Source organism: Cavia porcellus, unplaced genomic scaffold (genome assembly GCF_034190915.1).
Source record: "Cavia porcellus strain 051 isolate PalLab524CR breed Dunkin Hartley unplaced genomic scaffold, mCavPor4.1 scaffold_1, whole genome shotgun sequence".
NCBI classification, from domain to species: domain Eukaryota; kingdom Metazoa; phylum Chordata; class Mammalia; order Rodentia; family Caviidae; genus Cavia; species Cavia porcellus.
In genome coordinates this window covers 187,988,936-188,012,600 of record NW_026947484.1, presented here as the reverse complement: position 1 = coordinate 188,012,600, position 23,665 = coordinate 187,988,936, and the positions used below count along the sequence as shown (strand labels likewise).

The 23,665-nt window shown below is 44.2% G+C and overlaps 1 protein-coding gene across 1 annotated transcript in view; it reads left to right on the top strand.

Annotated features, from left to right (window-relative positions):
• LOC106027889 (uncharacterized) overlaps positions 1-23,665 on the top strand; it is a 61,215-nt gene that overhangs the window by 13,821 nt on the left and 23,729 nt on the right. Inside the window, exon 5 of the mRNA XM_063254904.1 lies at positions 3,758-3,889. Coding sequence (XP_063110974.1) covers positions 3,758-3,889 — 132 coding nt within the window. The remainder of the gene's footprint in view (positions 1-3,757; positions 3,890-23,665) is intronic.

The following is a 23,665-nucleotide window of genomic DNA, read 5'->3' as shown; positions in this document are numbered from 1 at the left end:
CACAGTTTGCAATACTATTTGTTCCCAGCCTCACTTAGCAAACTCTGTCTATAGCTCCTTAAGCATCTATTGGTTATCAACTCTGGATTTTGGGTTAGTGCTTTCAAGAGACTTCTGCAGGGCTGGTCATGTAGTTTTTTTTAAACTGATTAGTTCTCTATGGAGAATGAGCTTCAAGTTTCCCCACTGACATTTTTGTCCTCACATGAGCTTGGCAACTCTGGATTAGAAAAACTCAGGCTTCCACTCTCCCCTCCTGTGGTCAGGGCAGACATTGCTAATCAATTACAGCATTCTTCTCACTGAGCCCTGAAGGGCCTGGGAGCTTCCTAAAAGACAGTGCTCAAGGTAGCCACTACTAATTTATCAGAGCACAGGAGAGGAAGTATATTTGTCATTTTTGGTGTAGGAAAAAGAATCTGGGATGGAGTTCAGAAAAGCTAACTCTAATGCCAGTTCTGCCTTTAACTAATTGTGTGAACTGGAACTAATAATTTCCCTCTCTGAGGTTCAGTTTCTATATTTGAAATGAGCCAAATTAATTCCTTCTAGTTGTAAGTCTCCAGTCTTCCCAGCCAGTACCCTCCCCCAGCCCCCACCACATATGCACACACTCTCCCATCAGGTGGGCTCCCAACGCCAGCACAGGCTCTGATCTGTTCCTTTCCTGGGGCTGGTCCAAGTGATCAGATTTTATCAAATATCCTGGGATGGCTAAGGGCCAAATTAAACATTCTCAGATGGTTGGAATTACCAAATCATATCATTTTTGTGCTGAAAGTCACCTCAGAGCATACTGAGCTCAGTCTTCTATGCTAAAGATTAGAAGACTAACAAGAGAAGTTCAGTGATTCCTCTGAGGTTGCACAAGTTAGCAAGTTGATCTATTCCCTGTGTGGGGGAGACCATCAGGCCTGACACCAGGCCTTGTCTTGAACTAGGGAAAAGCCTTAAGGATCCTAGCTAAAGGCACACCAGAGCAGATTCTGACCACCGAGGGCTCTCCTGAGCCCTGGAAGGACACAGGAGGTATTTGAGGGGATCAGGAACATCTGCTGGTAGTCAAAGTTTGGACTCTGTGTTGTATGATTTCAGAGGGATTTGGAACCTTTGTTTTCACCTTTAAAAAGAAATAAGTGGGTAATCACGGGACCTCAGGTTTAACCAAAAACACAATACTTGGAAAGCTGACAGTGCTGGGTAAGGCAATGTCAAGTTTGGATGTCACAGCCTGAAGGCTGAAATCCCATCATTCTGTGTGGGTTATAGCATCTTGTGTTTGAAGAAGAAGAAGAAGAAGGTTTGAATTTGTAGCCAGGTTTCATGGTTTATTCCCCAACCACATATGTATTATGTCCTGTTCCTCAGGTCCTGTGAATGTCACTTTATTTGGAGAAACTGCCTTTGCAGATATTTAGGATCAAGAGACAATGAGATTGATCATACTGTGCTTTGTTGAGCCCTAAATCCAATGGCAGTGTCCTCCTAAGAGAGAGGCAGAGGGAGATTCAACAGAGAGGAGAAAGGCAATGTGACCATGGCATAGGAGATTAGAGTGATGTGCCCCAAATCACTGAATGCTTGCAGCCTCCAGCAGCCTGAAGGAGCAAAGAATCAACACTCTTCTACAGCCTGCAGAGCAGCGGGGCATCGCTGATGTCTTGGTTTTCGGCTTCTGGCCTCTGAAAGTGTGAACTGATACATTTCAGCCACCCTACTAGGTGACCTGAGCCCCATGGATCTGACATTCCTAAGCCTAGATGAGCTGAGAAGTAGAACAAGAGGGAAACTGCTCAGAATTTCTCTGTGACCCTTCACACAGTGGAGTGTGCAGCTTTGGGACCTCAGAGTCTGAGGGTCTAGTGCTCAGTCCTCAGTGTTGTAGGCCTATGACCAGGTGCGCTGCCTCTGAGATCTTCAAAGGTGTCACCTGATTGCACGATGTGGAAACTTTTCTAGTTGGCTACCTTTAAGTAGGACCATTGGGCTGCCTTCCAGAGTCCCTCACATCATGTAAGATTCTTTCACGAATTCCCTTGCTGCTGAAATGAGCTAAGAGGAGTCTATTGTTTATGTCAAGGATCCTGATTGGCAGACCAACCCTTGAGCAGAAAGTAAATACTAAATATAAATGCCACCTCCCAGACACTTGTAACTCTCTCTCCCTTTTCTCTCCTGCTTCTCCTCTCTGCCAGATCTGTCAAACCTATCAAGTAACACATCGCTCTGAGCATGAGGACCCTGTGATCAGGAATGTGTTGATTCTAAACTTCCACAAATGGTACTGGTTGTCTGGAAACCCTTAGAAAGGACCACTGCTTTTCAAAGGGGTGGGGTAAGAATCTCGGATTTGTGAAGGTTATGAGGGGTGTGAAGAGTGAGGGTGCAGATGTTTCTCCAGCTCATCAGCCTGTTCTGGAGTTTGAACCATTAGTAAAAATAGTGTAGCAGATTTTTCACTGGTTAATGCATGAACTTCAGCATAGAACCCTACTGCACGGACTCCCACAGTGACCGCCCAGTTCTTTTCCAGGTACTTAGAAAGCCTTGTACCTGGCAGCCAGAATCTCTTCCTGCAAAAGACCTTCAATACAATGGCCAAGTGATTTCAGACAATCCAAAAGCAGAACCAAGGGTTAGCTCAGTGGTGGAACACTTTCCTGACTTGCAGAGGCCAGGGTTTGATCCTCAGTTTGGATTAAACAGACAACCAAACACAAACGAAAAAACCACCCAACAACAAAACCTAAAAGCAAAGAACACACGAGCGGAAAGAAAGTGAAGGAGAATAAAGAATAGCATCAGCTGGCCAGGGGTTTAGCTCATCAGCATAAGCACCTGCCTGGCAAGTGCAAGGTCATGAGTTCGATCCCCAGTACCAAAAGGGAAAAGTGTCAGCAAAAGAAAGATTAAAATCTTTTGCAGTGGGTTCTCCATATACAGCAACCTTTTGTAGCGCATTGACCTTGAATCCAGAGATGAAGCGGTGGCTGGTCGAGCTGGGCCTCTGACAGACCTCAGTTCAGGTGCTGACTCTGGCGCTGTGTGCCCCGATCCATATGGACAAATTCTCTAACCTGTCTGCATCTTGGTCACCTTCCTGTCACATACACTGTGTATATGCAGTCTGCACTGCGTTCTCATAATTGTCTTCTATGAAGTCTCTGCATTGGCAAACATTGAGCCACTTCTCCTGGGGGAAATAGGTTAGGTTCCAGCCACTGGCTACATTTTGGTCAGTTGTAAAACTTAATCTCTTCTGTGTGTTTCTGTTTAAAGATACTTTGTTTACTATTACTGCTGATTCATTAACATTGAACTCAGGCCAATAGCACTAGAACTCAAGCCTTCACAAAGCTTATCTAACTCTTGTGTTTTCTCCATAAGGCAGATCACACAGCCTCCTTGAACTTACTTTGGCACAGTTCTTGGGCACCATTTTAAACAATGAAATTACCAGCAAAAGAGCACAAAAAATGTGGAGAGTGGTCCTGAATAGATACAGAAGTATACTTGTTTGTGGCTGAAACAGGAAAGCAGCATTGCCTTGTGTGACCTCAGTTGGGAACGTGTGCATTGGGTGACTCGGATTTTTCACTGTTCTGTCCCTGTCTGCAAATGACTGTAAAGTGCATATTGATTTTAGGGTTACATATGAATCTTAATAACTAGGTGAATTTGCAAATACGGAATCTGTGAATGTAACTGTACAAACATAAATATACACTGCTACTTAGCGCACTTTTGTTTTTGTCAGCACCAAATTCCCAGGAGAAAAAGGATCAACCAGAAGGCAACACACAGATCATTGTAACGATTACATATGCATCAGTCTGGTGGCCTCTGCCCAGCTGAGGGCTCACTTCCCTCCGGAAGCTGTGCACCAAAGGTAAAGTAGAGCCAGTTCCTGAGTGGCTGGGGTGGGGAAGATGGGGAAGAACAGGGAAAATCTTCGTCTCATTCAGCTTCTCATCTCACCCTAGTTGCAAGGATACACATTGCCTTCCATAATATTAGGATTTGCATCCAGGATCTCATAAAACAAATACTGTATCTAATCATATCATCACTGAAACAACAACATGTCATTTACAATTCCTGGAGAGAATTCAGGGATCTCTAGGAATACGTCTCTGCAGCCCCACCCCTATTAGAGCAGGCCTGCTTTGCTGGAGTCTCTCCAAGCTGCGCTGAAGCAGGTTGTAAGTCCGTTTTCTTACATTTTTCACTCCTGGGTCTCAACAACTAGAAGACGGCAACGCGAGGGCTCCAAAATGACACCAGATGACAGCTGCACCTGTTGAAGACTGGTTGGGGAACTGTGTGAGCTGGAGATGAGCTGGCTCCTCGAGGACAGGGGCTGGAGACATGGGCTGGGAGTTGGCAGTGAGAGCAGGAAAGCAGCTCTCGAAATGGGGATACTTCCTGATGGCTCCTCTCCAGCCTGTGAGGGTGTGGAGCCTGGGTGCTGTGCCAAGGGAGGGGTACCTACAACTAGCAACCTGAGGAGGCTGCTTATTTCAGAAACTGTTACCAAATGCCCCCCATACTCCAGGATTTGTACATATGGTAGGGCATACTGGAATTAGGACAGTCACATCCTGTTTCTCTGAGAAGAGACGACTGACCCCAGTGGTTGAGAATATTCTGGAACCTGGCTGGATGACTGCCTAGATTCAAGTCCCTGCAGTATTTGGACAAATGATTAACCTTCCTGTGCCTCTGATTCCTAGGTTTTACATTGGAGGAAGGCTCAGTACTTACTTTATGGGATTGATATGAAATTAGATGAAATGGGTTAATGCATGTGAAAGACTCAACCAGTGCATGCTGTCCTAACAAGCACTCATAAAAATCAGTTGTTATTAACTGAAGTTGGCCAACCTGTGTGAGAGGAAGCCAGCCAGTGACACATGCTCCCACGGTCAAGAAAGATGGAGCTTTGAAGTTTCATATTGATTATGTACAGCTTCTGCCTTACACATTTACCTTCAGAAATGAGTATCTATGTACGAGTAACCCCACTATATTACTGGCAGTAGTAGTATTAACAGCAACAAATATTAATATGCATGTACATTTTAGGCCACACTGTGAAGTGCTTTACATGTGTGAGTGAACTTAATTTCATAATAATCTGTACTATTATTAATCCCATTTTCAGAGAAGGAAATCTATAGAGAAGTAAGAGAGCAGTACAGCACAGCAAAACAACTTGTCTAAAATTACAGCTGACACAGGGTCAAGTGGGAGGTAGACTGGGGTTGGGGAAGCATGAACACTGTGTCTTCACCAATAAGCTAGTCTGTCCATGGGGAATGGACATTTTGTGGGGCTATTGCGATTGTAAAGAAATAATTGCAATGACCTGGGAAGGTGCTAAAAAGGGTGACATAGTCATCAAGCTGTTCACACACCTGTCCTTTTCCCTGGACTCTCTTGTTGGTACCGAGATAGCAAGGACCAGATCTTGGTTTGCTTTACACAGGCTTGGTTAATATTTGCTGGTTTGGTTTGATTCAAGTGAGATGTATCAGCACTTTTAGATGGCACTCAGCATCTGAGCTAATGATTTCTCCAGTGTATGTTATAAGTCCGAAGGGTATATGATTGTTTTTGAAGTTTAAGCCAGAGATGACAGTCTGTATTTAAGGGTATAAGAATCTTCAAAATAGGACTGATGTGTATAGCAGGCCAATTGGCTAAGCGGGGACTCCTTTGGGTTTTAGATCATTTATAACTGGCTACCTCAAATTCTGATGTACTCCACAAGGCTCCTGGTTATCCTGAGTCCCTGAGTAATGGGCTGATGATGTGAAATAAGCAGGCAGATCGTATCTTTGTAATGAAATCTCCACATGCTGCAGATCATATGAAGACTCGACTCTGGCTCACTAGGGGTGGAGGACTGAGATATGAGCCAGAAGCTGACATGTGGCAGAAAGCAGGAAAGAGTCTCTGTCTCTGCTTGAAGCGGCCCGGGGATGGGACAATAACCACCATTCACTCCATTCACTAAGAGAAGGCTGCTTTGCTAAGGCTTTCTTCCTCCATGCCAAGGCCGTGGGGATCATCTCTCCTGCTCTCTCCAGGAAGCTCCTCCTATGAACCTCCGGAAGCCTTTAGAGAGGTGGTGTTCCCTCCACCATGCTCACAGTTCCTTTCATCATTATCCATAAAGTGTTACCTCCACTCCCCAGCCAAATGGTAAATCTAAGTGGTTGTAGAATGTAAGACCCAGAACTAAACACAGAACTCCTTGGCATGGGTTTAGCAAACCTGGACACTGCACTTTGAAACAGTGTTCTCATTTTTGCAGTCATAACCCATCTCTTATGGTGCTTGTTTGTCTAGTAAACTAGACCCTGTAATTCTATTTTATTCTTTTCTATCAACATGGTCAGTTCCCCCTCTATAAGCAATAGTGCCAGGACTCAGAGCCAGGAGGAATTAGCATGAACAAGGGCAGGGGAAGAGAGAGGGTCCTGAAGCACAGAAGCTGGTCCCTACTCGGTGTGCAAGTCCCTGGACAGGCAGATTGAATTCATGTCCTCAAGGCTGGGCCGTAGGAGAGCAGGCAGGTACAAGAGGACCCTGAGGAAGGAGACTGGGCTGGGCTTACGAGATCTGGATTTTGCCAAGAACTGAATCGTGTCCCATTGAGGTCTGTGTGTTGAAGCCCTAATGCTCACTATGGACTTTATCTAGAAGTAGGGCCCTAAGGTGAACTTAAAGGAGATCACAGTGTAGGGCTCTCAGCCAATAGGACTAGTGTTCTTTTAAAAAATTTTTATTTTAGAGAGAATAAAACTAAGCAAAAGAAAGCAGAATAAAACCATCAGAACATGACACTGTAAGTGACTCAGGATTTCAAAACAAGGTAATAGGAAATCAACAGTGGCTATCATAATGCCTCTTGTCTTCAGAATAGCTGCCCATCCCTTCAGACATAGCAAAATCAAGCAAAACAGAAACAGAACAGAATCAATAAAAACAAAACAATGAATGCAGTATAGGACTTCAAAACAAAATAATAGTAAATCCAAAGTGGCTGCCCATGCCATCAGATACAACAAAATCAAACCACATAAACCCAACCAAACAAAACAATGAGAATGATATAGGACTTCAAAACAAGATAGTAGGGAATTAACAGTGGCCACCACCTTCAGAAGGAGATTCCCCCATAGATGCTACATTGCATGTTATCCTCCGAATAGATATCAGACTACTGGCTTTAAGCCTGAAAAGTCAGTGAAACACTGAACACTGCTAGCATTCAGTTGTATTTTACCTCATAGCTATCACACAGCCTGTGCTTCTCCAGATCGGCTGCTCGCCTGTGGGGGACAGAGGTGGGGGTGGGGGATGTTGGTTTTTTTGGTCTACCTGCTTGTGTGCCACAGTGGGCTGGCATGTGGCCCTCCCCCAGTCAGCCCGTGCATGGTGCCGACACACAGGAGGTTTTAGCTTCTTGTTGACTTCATGCTCTCCTCCCTTGAAGTCCGTGAATGGCACAGACTCAAAGGAGAGGACTGGCGTCTGGCTCTGCCCTAGTCAGCCTGTGCATGGTGCCGACTGCAGGACTAGCATTCTTATAAAGAGAAACTTATGACCCTCCCACCCCTTCCCTGCCCTGTGATGTGAAGACACAGGGAGAAGGTATTATCTATGAGCCAGAAAGAGAGTCCTTACCTGTCATTCAGAGACTCACTCTGTCATTCCTTGGTCTGGAACTTTGAGTTTCCAGAATGGTGAAAACTGATTGTCTGATCTTTAAGCTCCCCAGCTGTGGTATTTTTTGATAGCATCTTGAACAAACACATCATGAAATAGAGTGACAACTGCCCTGCTCATAGAAGGAGATGTGGCCAGGGCCAGATGACATGGAGCAGACATGTACTGGGTGACCTCCAGGCCCACGTCATTAAGCCACATAGAAGTGTCAGTGTGGCATTAGAAATCACTGATAACCCCATTTTACCAAAGCCTCTTTTATATAGTCATATCCATATATGACTGTGTATATATACATATATATATATATACTTACATATATTCTTTTTATATTATATAAATATATATACACATTCTTTTTTCTTTTCTTTCTTTCTTTTTTTTGTGACAGAGCCTCATTAAGTTGCCTAGACTAGCTTAGAATTTGCTGTCCTCCTGCCTCAGCCTCTGTTATCAAGGATTACAAATATGTGCCATCATGTCTGGCAAGTTGTTCACACTCTCTTAAATTTTTATTTTATTAGTTGTTCACACTTTGTAGCATCACCATTTTCCCACCTCCAAGTGTTCTTTTTCCTGCATGTGTAAACTGAATATGATGAGGGGAAAAAGGGCCAACAGAGGAAAACCAAATTCTCAGGTTTTTATTCCCCAAGTTAGGTTGTTCCCGTCGACTTCTTTTTTTTTCCAAAAGCTTTTTAAAATGCTTTCAAAATGCTTCCTAAAAATGATTCCCTATTACACACACATTTTGCTTGGGAATAACTGCTCAAAAAGTGCTGTTCATTTACCTAAACAAGTCAGTACCTGAACCCCTCTCACCCATTTGCAGTGTAGGAACCTGCAGACCAAAAGGCTTGAATTCCTCCTCAATCACTTACTACCTAAGCAGTTCTGGGCAAGATGATCGATGTAAGCTGTCTAGCATGTGCCTGGAAGCAATATACCCCTTTCATAGCAAGTCATGTTCATCAACAATATGCTGGGGGCCCAGGGAACATGCCCCACGCCCAGACTGATCTGTTTCCTGGAGAACTTTCTGGATCAGGGGCAGAGACAAGGCAAGCATAACAATACTCTCTTAGAAAGCAGAGTGTGCTGAAAAGTTGGTGCAGGACTTCAAGGGAGACTGGGCCAGGCAGAATTCAGAAGGCTCCATGGAAAGGTGAAATTTGAAATGATCCTTGATGGACGGTCTGATTTGGAACAAAGGGAAATGGAAGAAGGAAAACCCAGTGCGCTCGTGAGGAGAGTTGCAACGTAGCACAAGCAGGTGCAAAGCTGGAAGGAGAAAAGAAGCTCAGCATTAGTCTGATTACAGATCAGGCTTCTTGTTCCAGAGCTGGACTACAGACAGGTCCTCTAAATGGACTTCTACGCAGACTCACAAGGTCTGCACAAAGACCAGTCCAGAAAGGTGTGATGCTACCCCTTATTCCCTAAGGTCAAATGGAAGGACTGATTGCCTAGGTAAGAGGGTCATTGCCCTTCATCCCTGGAGCAGGTTTGGTGCCAGTGACTCCAGGAAGAGGTGGAGATATTTTGACTGAGTGAGACCTCCCAAAAGAAGAAGTATTCTGCCCCTACTCTCTGAGCTAAATGCCTTTCTGCCAGCAGCAAGAGCAGTAGAAGGGTCAAGTGGGAGTCCTGGCCTCTGGTTATCATAAGAGGGTGTCATCAGCTCTCTTTTACAGAACCAGCTGGGTAGAGCCCACAATTTTATTGAAAATAGTCTACTATTCAGGGTTGTAATCAGGGGCTGCAAGGAGAAAAACTATATACAGGACACATAAATTATATTATTATTTGTAATGTTCACTCAAGGAGTCAAATACAAAGAAAGTGCAGGAAATTTGTTCAGAACACTAAATATCCAGAAAATCCAGCTGAGGGCCTGGTCCCATGGCAACAACCTGCGAGAGTTCAGCTGAAAACCTAGAGTCCACGACAATGACAGTGACTCAGTCTATTTCAAGATCTGTGCTGGGAAGGCCCAAAGGTCAGTGGTAGAAGCTAGAAAGTTTGTGCCAGCAGGATGAAGGAGCTGCGCTAACAGGTGGAAGGTTCTGCACTGGAGCCAAGAAGCAACACTCAAAATAAGGACCAGGGCTCCACCAAGAAGTATCACAGCCATCCTCAGTGACAGTGAGGTCCTGAGATCCTCTGATGATGAGAACAGCTGAGTACATGTCAGGAAGCCAGCATGACAAACTTCCCCTGGAGATTAAACAGTACACATCTTCTCCTCTGGAGCCAGGAAGTGATGATCAAAGAAAGGACCAAAGCTCTCCCAAAGTGAACCACAGCCATTCTCAGCAACAAGACCCTGAGCTCCACCGATGATAGCAGCCAAACTCTTATCAGCGGAGGTCAGCATGACAAGCTCCTCCAGGAGAACCAACAGCTCCAAACAACACTTAGGAGAACCCCTAGTGCTATTCTTCCTCTCCAGGTCTCCTTTTTGTACTGGCAACAGTCCTCAGGTGGGCCATTTACACTCAGTACCACACTGATTCCGTTCAGCTGGTGTGTAAGCTGACCACCCATTACCAATCCTCTACAGACTGTCCATTAATTCTTTAAGAATGTATAGCTAAAGGCTTGTCAGACTTCACACATTTCAAGCACAACAGAGGCTCCCAATCATAAGCTGAAATGGCTTAGTCATCTTACAACTGCATGAGGGCAGTGTGGCATGATATTAGCATTCAAAGATTACCCACTTAGGCTATTTTGGGACCTTGTTATTGGATTTTAGAGTCTATGTCCCAAACAGCATTTCCCTCAGCACTGTTACTAAAATCTGTGTCAATTTCAGGCCATTGGATTGTCTTTCTGCAGATTTAGGAGATGTGTGAGATATTGTTGGGAAAGATGATGAGGACAATGGCAGAAAAATCAGTGGGGAAAGGGTAGGGGGTATCATGATTGCCCAGAAGAAGGTCTGGTGGGGCTAGGTCAGGTAGGGCAGTGGAGAGAAAGGTTCAAGACATTCAGTTAAGGCAGAACCATGACTCTCAAAGGGTGGGATGAGTTTCAGATACAGAAGTCCTTAGGGAAGAGGTAGGGAACCTTTTCTATGATGGTAAGATAAAAGCATCTCTCCCAGTTGATTTTATTTTCTTTGTAAAATAAGAGACATCATCCATTTGGAGTTAGATGCTAGATGAATGTGGGAGTGGAAGAAAAGATTATGTCTGTGAGATGACTCAGTGGAGGGACAGAGGGTAGATACCACAGTGGGAGGATGTGGTGTATCAGTCAGCTTTCCATCACTCTAACAAAATACCTGATGCTGTTACCTTTAAAGAAAAATTATAGAGGTTAGTTGTGCTCACAGTTTGGAAGTGCAACCAAGATTGGCTACCCTATTGGTTTGGCCTCTGAAGAGTTAGAGATGGTGATGCAGTGGGGGTTTGGGGAGGAAACTGAGGCCTATAATCCCCTCAAGGCATGTTCCCAGTGAACTAAAGGCCTCCTGCTAGGCCCCACTTCTTCTTCTTCTTCTTCTTTTTTTTTGTCATTTTCCTTTTTATCTGTACCAGGGATCAAACTCATGACCACACACTTGCAAGGCAGGTGCTTATGTCACTGAGCTAAACCCCCAGCCCCTAGGCCCCACTTCTTAAATGTTCACAGCACTTACCAATATTGACACCCTGAGGCTAAGTTTTACCTGTGGGCCTTTGGGGACTCACATGTAAACCTGAGCTGCAGGCATTGGGGAGTTTTGAAGTATGCTCCCCCCCCCCCCCCCGCAATTTCTACTTCTTCTCCCCTAGTGTCTTCGTAGGAGAAAAGTACTAGGTACAGAGATCAACTAGACCACAGGGAGGGGACCTGGTCACTCCTGGGGCTTGGCAAAGGCAAAGGTGACTTTGTAGTCATGGAGACCAGGTCTCCCTCAGGAGTGCTTGGAAAATGATGGGTGCAAAATGTCCAGGGAAGGCTCTGCCCAGGCTCCGTGTCAATCCACTGCTTCCTCCCTGGTCTCCATTTTGCAGGCACATCCATTTTTAGAATGGTTGACTTGGAAAGGATTATGCAGTCAAATGCTCACATTCTTCATAGGGAAAGAGACACACTCATGCCAGAGCCATGAGTGCTCCCACAGAATGAACAGGGTCATACGGGAACACTTGGGTTGAACATTTCATCCCTGATGGGGGACCAGGGCAACCTCCCCAGGGAGGCTTCTGATTCGGATGGCAGGAAACTCTTTCTGCCATTTGCTCGTTCCCAGGGCTTTTGCTGCAGGCTGGAACAGCAGTGGCGAATGGGGTGCTCTGGGTCCTCTCCAATTCTGCCCACGCATCCCGCTTCTCCCAGTGTGTTCCTGCCTCCTTCACCCAGGGCCCTGGCTCCCTGCTGGACTTCTCCCACACACAGCACACACCCACACTGGCTTCCAGCCGTGGCTGCCCTGGGAATGGTCTTTCAGGGTGGAAAACTCTTAGGATACTTTATTGGGACTAGAATTTCATTGTGGAAAATCTCCCCAGGCTCCAACCGCTGACTCATCTCTTGAGCTTTGTCCAGGAAATCAGTTTCCAAGATTGCACAGACTCACATGCAGAAAAGCTATCAATATGTTCACATTTGTATCCATGTCAATCTCCTTTCCTTATTCCTTGATATAATGAGTTATCTAATTATGGTGACATCTGTTGAGGAGGAATCTAGCTTCCCTCTCCCCACTCAGAATCCAGTGCAGGGCTCTTTTGGGGAGATCACATGCTGTGGGGCTTGTGTGGGGGAGGCAGAACCCCAACAGGAATCAGCTGAGGCTTTCACATGGCTTTTGTTGTCTCCAGCACCCAGCCACCCAGTGTGGTGTCACTAGAACCATCTCAGAGAAGGACTGACCTACGGCAGCGCTGACAGGAGAGCCACGGGCTCACTGCCCACCTTCTCTGTACTCTTGGCTCAGACTTACTGAGAAGTCCAGAAAGAAAAAAGAACACATGCTCTTTGCACCACTTTTGTCTATTAATCAACATGTATGATTTATTTTAAGCTGGAAATGAATTTTCAGTGGGTCATCACCAAGTGACCTGGAAATTAAAGGACCTACAATTCCTCCTCTGTCACCTAAACATTTCCCAAAGCCTGAGTGTAAGACATGTTTAATATCCATTCATTCATTCACTCAATAAATAGTGATATGTTGAATACCTACTAGCTCTAGAGGATCTAGAGACGAAGAAACACATTGTCTTTTCAAAATTCAGCGGCACAAGCGATAGCCATACAAGGTAGAGGGTACCAAGAGTTAGAGAGAGGTCTGAGTCTTAGAACACAGGGCCACTTGGTCCAGGTCTCCCATTTTGCCATAGCCTCTATGCATTTTTAGAAGCCAGAGTCTTCACCTTTCCTTGGGTCCCAAAGTGGCTTGCCATGACATAGCTCACTCTGCCAACCACAGATTCTGCAGGGTGGGTAGCTCTTTACTGAACTTGGATGCATTTTTGCTGGTGCTTCTCATTATTTCTTTCCCTGGGAAGATTCTCAGCAGATTTGATTCACGCTTCCAGTGTCCTGTGTCTTTGGGGTAGGTGTGATTGCTGTATGCACTTCTGACAGAACTTGTCTCCATCATGTGGTAATCTAATTAAAAGAGGAAACTGAGGCCCCCGAATTCAGTTCTTTGCTGTTTGATAAGATCTTCTCTATGTCCTAATACTACGTCATTTGCAAGTGTTTTTTCAATTAAAGAATTCTTCCACTCATTGTACTCTAGGAAACTCCTCAAGATACTTGGTATAATCACCAAAAAAAAAAAAAAAAAAAAAACAACAAGACTCATGAAATGCTAGTTATTTAACTCATGAAACAATAATATAAGATCTTTAAAATTATTTAACTCTCTCGTTTTGTAGATGGGAAAGTAAAGGCACAGAGGCCCAGTGTTTGTATAATAATAATCACATACACTTCCCCTCATACCCTAGGTCAACTCTAGATTACTTGTAATACCTGATACAATGAGATACGATGCTCTCACTCAACTCATTGCTAGGATACAATATCTGACACCCACAACTTCAGGAGGAGTTGTATTTTGGTTCCTGGTTACAGCCCAGCATTGGCTGGCCTTGAGAGGCAGAAACAGCATGGCAGAGAGCAGAGCTGAAGAAAATTGCTCATGTCATGGTGATCAGGAAGCAGAGGAAGCACAGGAAGGAGCCAGGTAGGATTGACCACTCCTAGTGACCCACCTCTGTGGCCATGCCCCACCTTCCAGCAGTATACACAGTTGCTGAACTCAACAGCAGATAATTCCACAGATGAGCACAGCACCCTCACGATCCAGTTACCTTCCACAAGTACTGCGTGTGAGCAAAATGAGGCTTTTGGGGGGTATTCTTGGTCTAAACCATAACACTCTGTAAATAGTTCTAGTATTCTTTAAGGACCAGTGATAAAAAAGTCTACATATTTGGTATAAATGGAGCAATTATAGATAATTACAGGCTGTGTGTCAGCAGTGCCAGTATAAAATTTTTGATCCATGGATACTTAAATCCTTGAATATGGAATCCACAGATGCGAATAAATGTAGATTTGTTCATTCCATATTTGTTGATCACATGCTATGTTAATGCATTTTACTGTTCACTGTAGGAGAATGAATAAGACACAGTCTTGTCCCCAAAGGGGTCAGATTCAGCTGGGCATTGTGGCACACATCTTTAATCCCAGCACTTTGGGAGGCTACCGTAGGAAGATTTTAAATTCAAGTCCCACCTGGGCAACTTAGTATGAGTATATCTTAAAATAAAAAAGACCAAGATGTAGCTCATTGTGAAGACTTTGGGTTTGAATACCTCCAAAAGGGGGCAGGAAGAGGGCTACATTCATTGGTGCTATCAAGTAGATAGAGCTGTGATTCAACCAGAGACGTTTTAGTGGTAAGATGGAGAGCAGTCCTTGAGGTCAGAGAGGCACATGTGTGGAGATCTGGCAGCTCTGAGTCAAAAATGTCTCTTGCAGCAGGGTGAATCAGCGATGGCTTCTTGGAGAAAGTTGAACCTAGGTGAGGTTGGTTTAGTAAATAACACACTGTCAATTTGGTGGCTTTCAGTGTGGGCATGGCCACAGGAGGTAACTGCATCAGGGCAGTGTGGCCACATGTAAAAAAGTGGAAGGCACTTTCTAAGCATGCAGACTGAGCAGAGCAGTTTCCTTATACTTAAACTCTTCTGCTCCTACCAAGGTCTCTATTCATTTCATTTGGAAAGTTATATGATTACATCACTCTTTCCTTAAAGCATTTTAGCAGCAACCCAGCAACCTCAGGATTCAATGCTGGCTCTTTCACCTAAAATTCACCTCTCTCTCTCATCCATTCACTCATTCATTCCATTTCTGTCCCTTCTTGCAGATGAATTTCCATCACTCTAACAAAATCCTGCAGTATTCTCCCATTGCCAGGGTTACCAGCTTTCTAGATTGGCTTTCAAGGCTGTCCACAGCCCACAGATGCCTGTCTAGCTTACTCATTCCAAAGAAACTTCCTTAACTGAGTACTTCAGAATTCAGGAGCACACCCTGCGTAAGACCAACCCCACATCTTGACTCCCCAAATCCTACAAAACAAGAGTGTCATGATTTGAATAAGGGTTGAGTGTGTCCTTGTAAGATTCCTCCACAAGCTGAAGTGTTGATCACTGGACTGGCAATGTTGAGGTGGTGGAATAGTTAAAAGGCAGAGCCTGGTGGTAGTAATTGGGCCATGACGTCCTGCCCTTGGAAAGGATTATTGCTGGACACCAGCATTAAAGAGTGGGAGGATGCAAAGTGCTTGACCTTTCTGCATGTGACTGGTTGCTCTGCATTTTCTACTGTGTTATGACAGGCCATTCACTCCTGCCACAATGCTTGTGCAATTCTGTTTGGATCTTCAAGCCACCAAAGTTGTGAGCCAGAAAGACCTTTTGGTTTTATAAAGTACCCAGTGTTGGATATTCCATTCTGTCCAAGTAGAATGAACTAAAACAGAGAGAAATGGTTTTATCTGACTCCAGCTAATTTCCCTGGTCAGACCCAAGTTTAGCTCTCCTCCTTCAACCACTTGGCCACTCATTAACAATTCCTGACCTCTGATCTTTTCACCCAGTTCTGTGGTGCGTCCCTGGTGATGACCCTGCAGAGCCTTAGCAGGCCACTTTATTTCCATGGGACTGTGGGGACAGAATGTCATATCTGGGCCTTTGTGAAGCTGATTATTTTATTTCGATATGTTTTTGTTGGCAGCAGTCTGATGCAGGATCAACCAAATGTGTGATGTGCATCACGCAGTGCTCTTATGAGAGGAGTAAACAGTATGACGAGCAAGCGGCTGTCATTTGTCTCAAAATGTCTCCATTCTGAGAATTGCAGACTGAAGATAAGAGCTGTCAATCAGCAGTCTTGAACATTGTTAATGCTGGCAAAGACTCTTTTCAATCTTTTCTAAAGAAGAAAGCAAAAACTCCTGAGCCAGGTTCCTAACATCAAAATTGGTCCAAGAACTTATCAATCAATCAATCAATCAATCAATCAATTCAATAAATATTTATGGATTGTCTACCATGTGCTAGGCACTTTGGTAGGTGCCACAGAGAATATTGAACAAAAAGATTCTTTCCTCTCTTGGAACTTGAACTTTAGGAAGTAGATAACAAGGATTAGCAGACTATACCCCCCAGGTCAAATCCAGTTTACCACCTGTTTTTGTAAATAAAGTTTTATTGGGATGTAACTAGACTCATTTATTTACATACTGTTTGTGGCTGTTTGCTCACTGCAACAGCAGAGTAGAGTAGTTGTGAGGGAGACCGTATGGCCTGCAAAGCCTAAAATATTTACCATCTGGCCCTTTATAAAAAAAAATTTGCCAACCTATGATCTAGAAAAATATGTATATCACATGTCAGGTGATTGACTCAGGTGTGAAGGTAGAAATGATGAATGCATAGCCAAGGACATGCTGTTGATAATGTGACCCTGGAGGAAAGATCCAATGGAAGGAGGGAGCAAGACACAGGGAACAAGTGACTGAGGAGAGGACTTGGAGAGGGGAAGTAGCAAGTGGAGACCCCCAAGTTATGAACTTGCTATGCTCAAAGGTATCAAGCAAATATGTGGGGTTGGATTCCGGTCCACAAAGGGAGAGGAACAGAGATGAGATCAGAGATATGGTGAGGGGTCGGATCACTGTGACCTGAAAGCCACAGTGTGGATCTCAGTGGGAAGCTAGTGTGGCCATGGGGTGGAAAATGGTCTTACCTATGTTTAACAGATCTCTTTGCTGCCTGTAGAAAGGGCTTCGAGATGAAGAGCAGAAGCAGAGTGGAATGCTCTGCAATAGTCCAGGGAAGGGTGGCTGGCTGACTTGTACCAGGTTCATAGTGGTCTAATTCATGATGCATTTTGAAACTAGAACCAATAGAATTTTTTGGTGGATTAGGCACAGGGGTAAAGAAACTATAAGACTTTAGACCCGAGTACTTGAAGAGTGAGGTTGCCATTTATGAGGTGGGAGAAGCATTACCTTTGGGAAGGTAAGGGAGTGGACCCCAGGGTTTCCGCTCTGCACGGGAAGTGGATGGAGTGGAGTCGGGGACCAGCCAGCTTCTACCAGTGCTGCTCCCTCCTGCCTGCCTTGAGCCTGTGTCCCGTCTTGCTCTTTTTCAGCCCCATCCTCATGCTCACAGGCTCCAGCCTTTGGGACTTTCCCCTGAAGCTCTTCTATCCTCCTGGTGGCGACTTAGACATCACCTTGTGAAAGGAGACCTTGTTGGGCCAACCCCTGAAGCAGCCCCTTCCTTTGACTGTCCACGCAGCCCCTATGTCTTACCTTACCTGCTTTTCGTCTGCTTCACTTTTCAGTTAACTTGTTCACTTGTCCTTCGTTTATTCTTCTAGGCTCTCCTGTGCCCCACAAAACTGGGAACTATGGAAAATGTGTTAATACCAGGGACCATAATCTGGGTCTCTTTGGTTCATCATTTTACCCCACTGCCTGGCATAGTCTCTGTCATAGATTTCTGACTTTTTCTTTTTTAGCTAGTGCTGAGATCCTGGACAGAAACTTAGATTGTATGTTCACTTGTGTAGTATGCAGACAAGACAAGGGTGGCTCCGGGTAAACTGGAGCAGAGAAACCCCATATTGTAGTTCTTCTAATGAGAATTGTCCCCTTCATTAAACTGGACACATTCCCATGTTCTAGTCATCAGAGTGTCAGAATGTCCAAGGTCTTATTGTGCTAAGGTGCAAAGAAAGGTCAAAACAAGAAAAATAATAATATCTACAAAGATGGTCAACACTTCATTGTGCTAAATAAGAGCACGCACACGGTTATTTTGTTAGACTGAGATACAAGAGCAAACAATGATCCAAATCAGTTTATCTTCCAGTTACCTTTCTGCCCCATGTGGTTGGCAAGGTCAGGGTCACTGGGGAATGCCAACCAAGTGAGTCCCCATTTTGACACACATTTCCATGACCTCAGAGGCCGGAAAATGGCACTGAGGCAGATTGTCCATTGACCGCCTGGATCTGACATGTTCTTTTTACTTCCATTATTTGTGGAACACAGATCACCTAGGCAGCCCTACTTGAAGTGGGGGCCAGGATGATAAAGTCTCCCATGTGCCCAGCAGGTGAAGAGCAGGAAGAGTTATGAAGAGTGTCCACAGTCCTGGAAGTTACCACTGATGATGACAATCATTTTATGAAAGGAAAGTCATTTAAACATCCAAAACACTAAATGACAAAATTTTGAGTTGAATCAAGTTGGTCTTTGTTTTTCTCAGTTTTACTGTGGGCTGAGAAAAAGCATTACAGGATGATTCTGGCCCAGAGTTTTAATGTTGATTAGGTCCTGATCCACCTGAGCGGTCTCACCTTCTCACTTTTATGTGCGTCCTCATCCCTGCCAGGTCTGTCTCCTTGATCTTTTCCTGTATCCATTCTCCCATCTTTCAGGGAATGATCCAGAGCCATCCCAAGAATTCCTTGGCTTTTATTTTCCAGGGGAGACGGAAGATCTCTCTCCTCCCCCTTCTTGCTCCTCCTTTTGATATAAACTCTGGGATGTTTCTGTCTCCTCATAGGGAATGCATTTGGCATTGGACAGGGTAGAGGCAGAGAGAGTATTTATACATTATTATGATGCTTCCATGGCTCCAGAATATAAACCTGAATCTACTCAGTGAAAGTACAGTGGAGATTTGGATAAATCCTTAGTTTAGTTTTGTTAGATGGACCAACACTTTTACCAAAGCTTAAGATAATAAAAATGACAATGATAATAATAATCATGATAGTCTAAATTGTCCAGCATTATGTAGCTTTTTTGAAATATTGTTTCTTTATGTTATTTTTCATTTGATCCTCGCTGAGTGTATGAAACTCAAAGAGATTATGGGCTCTTCTAAGGTCACACATCTCTTATATCAATTCAGATGTTTTGGGTGGCAAACATTGAAAGACTGGCTGAAACAATGAAAGAGACATTGGAGTGGAAGTTGGGGCAATGTGATCCTCAAAGTTGATTGATTTAGCAGCTCAATGCTATTATTTTTAAATTTTTTTTATTTTGATGAGAACAAAGCAAAACAAAACAACAAAGCAAATCAGAACAGAGCAATGCAAGTGACATAGCACTTCACAGCATGATAACAGGACATCAACAGTGGCTACCATAATGCGTCTGCTTTCTTTGACATAGTTGAGCCTACTACCTTCACATACAGTAATATCAAACATAACAAAATAGTATAAAACCATTACAAAGAATGAAAGCGTTACTGGACTTCAAAGCCAGATAACAGGAAATGAACCATGGCTACTACAATATCTCATTTTCCTCCAAAAAGTTGTCCATACCATCATCACACATAATAAAATCAAATAAAACACGACAGGATAGAACCAATCAAAACAGAAGAACAAAAGTATGGTAGGACTTCAAAACAAGATGATAGGAAATCAGCCATGGCAACCATAGTATCTTGTTTTCTTCCAAATAGCTGTTCATACCATCACACATAGTAAAATCAAACAAAACAGAATGAAATCAATTAAACAAATGAATGAAAGCATCACAAGATTTCAAAGTAATATAATAGGAAACCATGATTACCATAATACAACCCATTATATTCAAAATAGCTGCCCCTACCATCTGACAGTATAAAATTTAACAAAACAAGACAGAATAAAGCCAAACCTAACAAAATTGTGAAAACAGTGCAAGAGTTCAAGACAAGACAGTAAGTCAGTGCTATCATTAAGGCCCGAGGTCCCTTTCCGTGGCGCCTAGTAGCGCCATGTTTTAGGGGTTGTTACCAAATCACTTCCTGGGCTGGGAAGCAAGGTTCTCCTCAGTCCACCTTGGTCTAACCCAGTACCCGGGAGGTGTCACTTTACTTAAGACCTCAGAGTAGGGGTGGTGTCCATCTCAGCATGGAAAACACAGAAATAGAATTCTAGTTCTCTTCCCACAACATCACCAGCATAAGCTCTCATAAGCTCTCCGTGTTGCTCTCTTTTGTTTGATCACGAAAGATCGTCATATTACAAAATAAAAATAGCGACATTAGAGGTGTGCCTCTCAACAATGTGTTTTAAATGTCTACATATTTCATAACAATGTATTTCGCATGATAAATACATATGGTTTTTGCCTATCAAAGAAATTAGAAAAAATGAAGGAGTGTAGTGCCAGGTTAAGTGCAAGAAAGTAGATAAAACCTTGTGGACATAAAACCAGCTACACATTGGAGCAGTATAACACCGGCACATTTAAAAAGAATTATTTTGTGCTAATTAGTCTATTTAGATGTCTCTATTTCTTGGGTAATGTATATATTTTTAGAAAAATAATCCAATTCATCCAGGCTTTCAAGTTTATTGTTAATTTTAATATTCTGTTTTACTTTAGAAGTTAAAATATTTCACCTGTAGATTTTTTTTCTCACCAAATGGATAAATGTATACTGCCTGCAAAATAAGAGCTGCTATGCAATTTTTGTAGGCTGTTTATATTCTTTCTTTACTTCTGCCCCAAGAAAGCAGGCAAGTTGCCTCAGAATCAGGGCTGAGGGACAGAGTGGTCACGGTGAGTTTTGGCAGGCATGGTACTTGTCCTGTGACAAATGGGGCACTTCAGAGGAGATGTGGGCAGATGGGTGGGTCCTGCTCCAGTCCCAGCCAGCAGTGATGAGGACCCAGATGAAGAGGCTGGACATGTGGAAAAAACCTATCACTAGTGTCCTGAAGAGATGGTCATGGTGACCCTCAGAAACGGACAGGAGGCCAGAAACTAGAAGATGGTTGCACCATGGAAACCCAGCAAAGACAACTCTGCAGGAGAGAGTTTTGGAGGGGTGACATGCCAGGAAGCATTTGACAGCATCCAAAACTGACTGGGACATGAGTAAGACATGCCATTAGGTGTGGGAATTTGAAATCTGTGTGATCTCAGCAAGAGCTGTTTCCATGGAGAGGCAGGGTGAAAGCCAGAACGCCCTGGTCCGAGGACCAGAAGAGAGGCGAGGATATGTGGATGGCAAGTTACAGAGCTGTGTTTATTTCGCTGGGCAATGTGATATGATCCACCCCAAAGATAGCCAGGAACCTTTCCAAATAACAGCAAGGATGGGAAAAATAACTCTGTAGTATGAAATGACAAAAACTACTCAAAAGCTTGACAGTCGCACCATGTGGTGATCTAAACGAAAGATGGGCAAAGGCCTTTCAAGGAAAAATAGCAACGTGAAAGTGGACTGGAGACCCAGGGGAATGGCCACTGTTACCACCCCCAGGCTGCCCAGCTTCTGTGCTGAGGGTCACAGCCCTGGAGAGAAAGCATACAGAGCAGCTCTCTTCCCAGCCCCAGTGGCCAGCTGGGAGTCCCAGGCTACCCCTGTGCTGCCCCCTGGGCAGACACTGTCTTTTCTATTCCTAGCTGTCCTACACCACCAAGGCTTGGTAGCCTCCCTGCCCCACAGCTACTCAGTGTCCATGGTGTTGAAGGCTATAGGCTCAAAGCTGAGGTAGCAGTGTTGCCAACCATCAGTCCAGCCCCAGCCCCTCCATCTCTCGCTTTAGGTATGCAGCCTGATTGTCAGTTGTCAGACCTGTGGGTATTTGCATGTGGTTTTCTCTGGCCACTGGAGCCCATTCCTTCTGCACCTGTGCCAACAGATGCACAAGTAGATTCTTTGCACTGTCCTTCCCCTGGAATAATCCTCAACAAAGACAGAGAGAACTGTGTGTCCATACCCCAGCTCTAACAAGAACCAGGTAGCAAACTCTCAAGGGCAGGTTTGAGAGGAGCATCCATACTCCCCAACAGGACTGCTTCTCCATTTGGCTTCAATGATGACTGGTTCCCAAACACCCTCTACTAGTTCCCTTTACCTGCCTGGCTCTTAATTTTGTTTTACCTGCTTTTCAGACTGAAGCAGAGGGTATCTGCATCCATAGAGAGAAGAGCTGGTGTCTCAGCTGACCTCAATGGCAGGTGCACCTGCACTTCTCTCCTGGCTTCTACCCAGCTCAGGGTACCTGCCCCTACAGGGAGGGGCTGAAGTCAGACTCTACCTCTGGTGCAGAGGGTGGAAGGAAGTGATCTGATCCCAGCTCAGCCTCCTGTGATCATGATCCTCAGCCCTCAGCTTGCACCCCCACACACACCAGGATCCATCTCTTGGGGGATGGAGAGGGGGAAACCATATCTTCCCCATCATTTCTCATCTTGGCATATTCCCTCCAAAACCTTTGACCGAAACCTACCTGCCTTCGACCAGAAATACCTGCTTGGTGCCAGAAGGATCAGTCAAATGAAGGGAAAAGGCTCTGGGCACTGCCAGCTCTGCCAGCTCCAGTCTTCAAATATGAGTTTGGTTTGCATTTTTTATTTTTAAAATATTTTATATTTTAAAGATGAATGCATTATATAAAATATACTTAAATTAAGCCTTTACTAATTAATCATTAAAATAAATCTTTAGAACGCTTCCAAAATATTAACCAACAAGAAAAAACACCCCCACCCCGAGATGCTATAAAAGACCAAATCATCTAAAAGATTCAGAAACAGAAATGGGCTGATTTTAGGTAAACTGATTATTCCACTAGTTGATCAACAGAATGAAATGGCTTCAGGTGAAGTCATTTTGGGCAGTGAGACCTAGTAAAGAGAAGAGCCTATCTACAGTGGAATGTGGGCTCTTGGCACCTAGCAGTGTACCTCAGCATGGCAACACCACAAATCCATGTGTGAGGTGAGCTCAGTTAGTTCTAATTCCACTCTCATGATGCCCAGGCAGAATCTGGGCAGAGTGTCTCTGCAAGTAGGGGTATCATGGAGTGACCAGGACATCTACACAATTCTGGTTGTTGCCCAGTACTAGGCAGCTCTGTGGAAGGTAGGACAGAGCAGGAAGTCAGTTGAACAGAGTAAATGCCCTTGGACTGGCCACAAGGCTACTATTTCCCCTAGGGAGGGCCACAGGGCTAAGGTGGAGGGGACATGTCTGGCAGTAGCTTTGTACATCTTGGTATTGTTGCCTCCTCCCATAGCTCAGGTGCAGAAGCATGGATGGGTGGGTTTCTACGTCACCAAAAGACTTCCCCACTAGTGATAAGGAGATGAAATCATCCTAGTGGGCCTAAGATAACCCAAGTGTGCTCAGTTATTCATTCCACGAGTATTTGTTAAGTACCTACTATGTGTTTAGGAAATAAGACAGTCCTTTCCTCAAAGAAATATGGCCCTAGTTGATGGACGACAGAGGCAAAGACCAGAGGGGCTACTCAGCTACAGAGAAACCAAGCCTCACAATACAGCTTAAGTAAAGGTATGATTATATCTGGTAAAAGTATACCCATTTTCTGATTTATATTAATGGCAGAAAAATCAGAAAATGCA